The 7,515-nt window shown below is 41.7% G+C and overlaps 1 protein-coding gene across 1 annotated transcript in view; it reads left to right on the plus strand.

Annotated features, from left to right (window-relative positions):
• The window catches only part of LOC103364666 (protein kinase C beta type), a 116,330-nt gene extending 109,095 nt beyond the window's left edge, over positions 1-7,235 (plus strand). The window contains exons 17-18 of the mRNA XM_008291859.1: positions 661-801; positions 4,186-7,235. Coding sequence (XP_008290081.1) covers positions 661-801; positions 4,186-4,362 — 318 coding nt within the window. The 3' untranslated portion in view covers positions 4,363-7,235. The remainder of the gene's footprint in view (positions 1-660; positions 802-4,185) is intronic.
• Positions 7,236-7,515: the final 280 nt, after the last annotated feature.

A 7,515-nucleotide genomic window follows, 5' to 3' on the forward strand; every position in this document is an offset into this window, starting at 1 on the left:
TTTTTGTGTGGTTCAAAAATACAGAAACAAAAAATGTAAAATACAAATGGAAGAATTCCCCATAAAAAATTTTTAAAAAAATTTAAATTACAGTGTTAAAATCTAATATTTACAGCATGTTAGATAATTTTGGCTTGAAAAAAGCTTAGTCAATTTGTAATCCTTGAATAAGAACTGTTGAATATAACACGTTGGATTGGACTACTTTTAGATGAGCGAGCTGTGATGTGCAAAATGCTGTTTGCAAACTTGACTTTCTGTTTTAACAAAATGCACTCACACTGCTGACTTTTCTGACATGTTTTCTATTAGTTTGTGGCAACTCTGAGTAAACCTTTATTCGCCTCAATGTTAAAACCTGTGAGACCTAGCAATCTCAGCTAGGCTTCGGGCTGTGAAAGCATTGGGCTGTTTGCAGATTTGAGGCTCAGCAAGATTCGGATAAACATTTGTTTGTGGGAAGAAAAGGCGGAGGCAATAAAAAAAATGAGGAGATGGATGAAAGAGGTCGTGTTTTAGCAACCAGTAAAGTATAGAAATAAGAATACAGTAGAAGAAAAGCAACAGCGAATTACTCAGCAAGGTGGGAAACATTAGAATGAGCAAAGAGAATCAGGAGGGACACACTGTTAATCCTCTCTCTTCTCCCCGTCTGTCCAGCTGATGACGAAGCATCCAGCGAAGCGACTGGGCTGTGGTCCAGAGGGGGAGAGAGACATCCGAGAGCACAGCTTCTTCCGCTACATGGACTGGGAGAAGCTGGAGAACAAGGAGGTGCAGCCTCCTTTCAAACCCAGAGCTGTAAGTCCGACAAATCACACAAGTGGCACATGAGGCAAAAATGCAAAAATACTTTCCCCCACCAGAGCAAGGAGCAGGTGTTTAGGTCCTGCTGGTGGTTGAACTTCAGGTGGAGACTCTGCTTAGTGGATCGTTGTGGGCGCAGAATAAGCTTTACGCCTCTTCATTTCTTTCAATCTAACATCCTCTGTTTCCTTTTGACGTCTATCTCTGTCTCTTCACTTTCAATGTGATGCTTCTGTCTCTTTCCCCTCCTCTGTGTGGGACGACGCATACAGGTAAGTCAGGAAATAATGGTGATGGTGATGAAGATTGTGTGCTGACGAGGCTGCGGTTTGGTAACGATGCAGAAGATGATGATGAGACAGGTTTCGGTGACGATGAGTATCAGCGACAGCAATAACAAAACGGTGCTTATGATGATAATGACGACATTTTGCGAATATGAAATGGGCTGTTTGGTGCATTCTGCATGTGCTGGGAGGATTTTAGTCTCCACTGAGTTTAGACTAAAGCTCCAGGGAGTAGGTTCAAACACTTTCAGCAAAAAGTGACCTGAAACAACTGTGTGTCTGTGTTTTTCTGTTATTCATTCTACGACAAAATGAGTTTGATCATAACAAGAGTCAGAATGATGTCATCTCACACGTACATGTAATACGTGCGCACACTCACGCAGCCTCAGGCCACGATGCTGCTGCTGCTGCTGCTGCTGCTGCTGGAGAGTTTTTCCGAGTTGAGCTTTTTATGCAGCGGCCTGCTGGGGTATGTTTGTATGTGCTGGATCAGGAATACCGCAATGTGCAAGCATGCATTCAGGTGTGTTTACATGCATGTTTGTAACCTAGAGGTCACATTTAGGACGCACTGAGGTGTGTTTCTGCAAAGTCTTCTGATGTGGCCACCAAACATATGTTGTCTGATCTTCTCTCTCCTCTCTACCTTCTCTTACCTTCTGTCTGCCTCTTTTCTTCTCTGTTTGATCTTTCTAACATCTTTTGTCGTCTGTCACTTCTCTCTCTTCCCGTCTTTCTTCCCGCCGAGGAGAATAAATAGGTTTAGATTTTTTCCAATGAACCGTTGTTTTTAACGACACATGAAAGTTAGGAATCGTCTGAAGGTGGTTCTTTGATCCTCGATGCTGCTGTTATTAGACTTATTTTAGTCAAGCAGGTTCGTTTTGGGTTTTTTTTCGCCTCTGTGTTATTTTAAGGAGGGTCTCCCTTTGTTTCTGGCTACCTCAAACCATTTTCCCTCCGAGTGCTGGGTGGAGGAGGGTAGTTGTTCATGAAGGATGATTGCTGGTTGAAAGAGTCGCTTTGGTCAGAGTTTAGTTTCCTAACTGTTCTCGATGACTGTCCGTTGTATGCTGCGGATGCCTTTAACAAACCTGTTCGATGTGTGAATGACTGACCGACTCAGACCGACTGACCAGCTGGTTTACTCATTCACCCGACAGATAAAACATGCCATGACTTTCATTTAAAGTTATCACCGTCTCCATCCATCTGTCCTTCCAGCAAATCAGTAGTCAGTCTATTTTTCCACCAACATCCCAAAGATGTCATCCAGCGATCCATCCATCCTTCCGCCGATCCATCCATCTGTTCACTGCTGCCACGCATCAGCCCATCTGTCCTCTCATCAGCACATTTTATTTGTCCTCTCTGTGTTTGCAGTTTTTTTTGTGTATGTTTCTGTTTATTTGCATGCTCTGGGGTTCGGTCTCAAATGAAACCTGTCCTGCAGTTCACTACTTAAACCTCATAGTACTAAAAATCTAATAGAGACATCCACTATGATCTTAGGAATATAACCTCTTTGGCTTAACATCTCGATTGCCTTAAAACAAATGCATTGCTCCAGTCTTTTTGCTCTAAAGCAGCATTTCACCAAAAAACAAACCCAGCAGCACCCTTGATATTATTCAGGTTGTTGACCTTTGTTCCTCTCTGACATGAAACATTGATTCTCAGATACTTCTAAACTTTGTGACACTCGTTTCATTTCCCTTTGTGGCCAAGTCCTCCCCATCTGGCTCCCCCCAAAACAGGTTAAAACAAATGCAAGTAATTAGCTGCAAATATTATTTGACCCTGGTGTATTTCTCATTTCACATATTTCCCCAAACTATAAACAGTCTGGCTTAATTTCATTTGGTTTTTCCGAGTTACAGAGATTTAATGAGTTTGTAGTTTTCCTCTGGGTGATGTTGTCAGAGGACACTGAATCCTTGTTGTGTTAATTAAAGCTCGGCGCAGAGATGGAGATGGGAAAAAAAAAAAAGGAATAGCTCGGCCCAAAGTCCCTGTGAGGGATACTGTCAGGAAAATATAGTTTTCGAGTTAATAACTTGTTTTATGTACTTAGATGGACGCATATCTCAGGGGTATATAAACTCTTTCTGAGCTCCCAGTGGTCAGAAGTAGGAAATGAAGGGGACTGAAATGAACAATGACTTGTTCTTTTTTTTTTTTTTTACAAAAGCAATCCGACCTAATGCGAATTGTACAGTACTCAGATAATTTAATTCAATCATCCGTCACTGCTTCGTTAGGATAACCAAGAGTTTGATTGGATTCCATTTTCAGCTAGCCAATGTCACATACAGAGAATCTTAAAAGTCAGTGAAATATTTTATCAAACTGTGCATCCTCCAAACAAATATCTAAAGAGATTTCATGTTGTTCCCAGCGCTCTTTTGCATAAGAGCTGATTGTCTGATTTGGTTTATCATATCTCAGCAGGTCTCCACAGCTGCAGCATATAATTACCCACCATTACACCAATAATTATCTAGTGGCTTTGAGCCTTTTTCTTCTGTTTAGAAATCCCAATTAAATCCAAGAACCATAAAATCTAGATGAAACACTAAGAGGGGGGCTTATGATGCTTATGGTGAAAATGCTCTTTACCAAAAAGTTCGAGCTCCATGCGTTCCACCGACATGGTCGCCAGTTTAACGTAGTGCACCGCCACAGGATGTTTGAGACCTCAGTGACCTTATGTTTAAAATTTGAGTTGAATATGCTTCAAATATTTGAAAAAGGAAAGCAAACCTGAGGCGTGCTTCATTTATCCTCTCCTGAGAGCGACGCTCTCGTATCAAACCGAAGGCGACGACGGTTTCCGTTTTGGAACTCTGGCTGATGGAGAGTTAAATCAAGCACACCCCGAGTACTTCACTTGTTCTCATATTTGAAACCATGTTCAAGTGATGTCATCTCACACCCTGGTTCAACCTGCCATTCCCCTTCTTTTGTTCTCCTTTTCCTCCTTCCCCCCCACCCAACCTCGATCCATCCATTTTTGTCCATCCCCGCTCCTCCCCGATCCTTTCCCCCAATCCACCCCTTCCCCTTGTACTCCATCCCTCCTTAACAGTGCGGACGGGACGCCGAGAACTTTGACCGTTTTTTCACACGCCACCCGCCGGTGCTGACCCCTCCTGACGAGGAAGTGATTCAGAACCTGGACCAAGACGAGTTCCAGGGATTCTCCTTTATCAACCCCGAGTTCCCAGGAAACGCTGCTACCACCACTGCCACCGAGCAGGCTTGATTTCAGCTCATGCACGGACACATGGACACACATACACTCACACATATATACACAATCGTTTCTCCAGTGTCGATCCTGCATACCCTGGAATATACAAACATGTTAACTTTAAATATCCTGGAATTCAAGAAACAGATTAAACTTTGATCACAGATTTCTTGTTCACACTGTTGCAGCTCAGATGATGTGCTGACTCTTATCTGAAGATGACAAACCTGATCTCATGTACTGTAGCAGTCTGGTAGAAATACGAGTTAAACTGAGAAACTGAGATAACTAATTTTTCTTGCTTCTATCAAATTATTGCTACAAAGCATACAGCTTGCCACTGACTTTGTTTTTAGCATATTACTGTAAAATCAGTGTGGTATAACGTTATGCATGATCCAGTAAATAACATTTGCAGGGAAACCGGAAGCATCTAATTCGCCACAAGCTTTCTGAATCCGACTCATCTTGCATTTTAGATGGTATCTCGCTCACAGTGTGAACAACAAGTTAGTGTTTACTTCAGCATACATGATCAGAATAGAGATTAGAAAATGAATTTAAAAGTTCAGAAATTTTTAGGGGATAATTAGAGCACCATTTTTGCATCACTGAAGAGTAATTAAACTGACACAAACGGGTTTATTTCATTAAAAAAAAAAAAGAAAAAAGAAAGTATAACCTCGCTACAGAATATCAACAAGTCAGCTCACATATACACACAACTGCAAAATTTCCTGTGTAACATAGCTTCAGCAGTTCTAACTTTTATTTGGGTGGAAATTGTGATTTTTACCTTTTTTTCCCCCTCCTCATTTCTCAGCTATTCCAGCGCATTTTGGTTTAGGCTTGAATTTCTGTGTGCTTTTTTTAATGAGTGTATAATAATAATAATAGTGTCTGTATCCTTATATTAGCTAAAACTGGAATGCTTGACTTACGTGCATGAGATTCTATATCAAGAATAGCCCTGGATCTTGTCTCCCAATGGCATTTTAGAAGAAAAAAAAAAAAAGGCACCACAAATATAAGATTTTCTGTCTACTGATTGCTGTCCACCACTGGGCTCATGATGATGGGAAATGTAGTCTTTATAGACGGTCTGAGTCAGATAGATAGATAGATAGATAGATAGATAGATAGATAGATAGATAGATAGATAGATAGATAATACTATTTCTTATGCTCTGTTCTCTTGTATTTAAGCAATGAAAGAGACTAGCGGTTAGTTTCTTTGTGTTATAGCATGAATCCAATACCTGGGCATTTGTTTACAGTGTGTGTGTGTGTGTGTGCACATGTATGTTTTCTATGTGTGTGAACAAGTATTCTGCATAGAAATGCATATTTGCATTTTCGTACGTGTCCATATTGCCTTCCCAGCGCCTTGCCTGGCCTCATGTTTACGTTTGTTTGTATGGCGAAAATCAGCACCCCTTTCATATTAAGCAGTATTAGTGGGATCCACTTTGCTTCCATCCAGCAGTTCCATTAGTGGCAGAAAAGGAAATAGGAGACAGAAGTAGAGTAGAAAAATAAGTGGGGGTTTTTTTTTGTTTGTTTGTTTTTTTCTGTAAGAGTGCATTGAAATTGAAACAATTCCTATCTAGTCACGCACTGATCTTAGCGACAGCCATTCCTACATTTTGTTTTTGAATCAGCATTGAGTCCCTGGACAGCACCACCTCAGAAGCATTGCTGTTGTGCAGATTGAGATCTATGAGCTGGAAATCAAAACTGGACCCAAATTCTTGCTTTTAAAATGCAGGTTCAGCACCTGAGCATCTCAAAAAAGTTGCTAAGCATGGAAAAAGTTTTACAAAGTAGAAAACAAAACAGACCAAAATATGGTGTAGCCTGTAAAGTTTTGATCTCATGTTTTGGAAGTTCGACGCTCAAGTCACTGTGATGGATGTTTCTCTGTGTCCGCTAAAGAATGTCCATCCTGTAGAAAATGTAAACAGCTCGGTCTCCTGAAGCTGGAGAAAGTGTGTGTGTGCGTGTGTGTGTGTTTCGTCCTTTGTTTTCCCTCGCTAGCAATAATCCTGCTGACAGGAAGACAGAACTGTAGGTTAGAACTGTTAGTGATTTACATACAGAGGCGATGAGGTTATTAGTGGGTCTTTTCCACTCTGCCAGAGGAGGAGAAGTGTTTGTACTTTACATACCACTCTCTTCATCGCAGAGGCACATCAGCGGAGTTTTCTCTGCAAAGTGGGCACATTGACATCCTGGTCCACTGGTGTTTATCAGTAGTTTTGTATGTAGTGTGTATCTGCAACCAAGGAAGTCAGTTTTGTTCATTTTTCTGAAAGGAATTTGAGGTCTTTAGGGGTCCACTTGGTTCTGAAAGTTAAGGTCAAGATTGGATCCAAATTGCACTTAGTTCAGTGAGGATGGATTGAGTCTTGTTTTACTTCCACAGGTCTCTGGTCTGTGTTAATATGTCTAATCCAGTGTTTCCTCTACATTCATTTAGCAGCGGCGGCCCGACATTCCTAAATCCTCGCCGACGCTCCTTCAAATTTCTTTCTTTCTTTTTTTTTTATTGTTGCAAATACACCACCGCCGCATGTCTCCACCTTCCCAGCAGAGTCCTGCTCTGGGTCAGGTACTCGCGACTACTACGGTAACCTACAGATAACTATCTTGCTCAGTCTCTACTCTCTGGGGGTTAATACAACGTTATTTGCTCGCGAGAGTGTGGCCTTCAAAGTGATGCTGTTTATTCCGCTCACAGAAAAGACCGCATGAGAAAAAATCACTGTTTTATCTTGGACAAATCTGACACTAGAACGCCCTATTTTACTCGTTTTAAAGTCATCTTTGGTCGCACACCGGTCTGAGCACCGCAGCCACAACAGCAGCTACCACAGCCTGCTATGTGGGGTGTTCAGGGAACATCTGTAAATTGTAGAGTTAAGAAAATGTTCAGCCGTTCATATGTTTTGCCTGTGACAAGGTGGGCAGTGGGAACAAATGAGAAAGTTGGTCGCACCGGTTAAAAAAAAAAAAAAAAAAAAGAGTCAGTCTGGAGTCCTGTGTGGACTTCCGTGTGGCACGAGCGTTGTTTGGTAAACGACTACGTACGCAGTGACGTACGGCGTGGCTGTAACTTGGCTCCTGGCCAATGGAAAAGTGACCGGTTCTTTGGAGGTGCCAGAT

The sequence above is a fragment of the Stegastes partitus genome, unplaced genomic scaffold (genome assembly GCF_000690725.1).
Source record: "Stegastes partitus isolate 25-593 unplaced genomic scaffold, Stegastes_partitus-1.0.2 Scaffold765, whole genome shotgun sequence".
NCBI classification, from domain to species: domain Eukaryota; kingdom Metazoa; phylum Chordata; class Actinopteri; family Pomacentridae; genus Stegastes; species Stegastes partitus.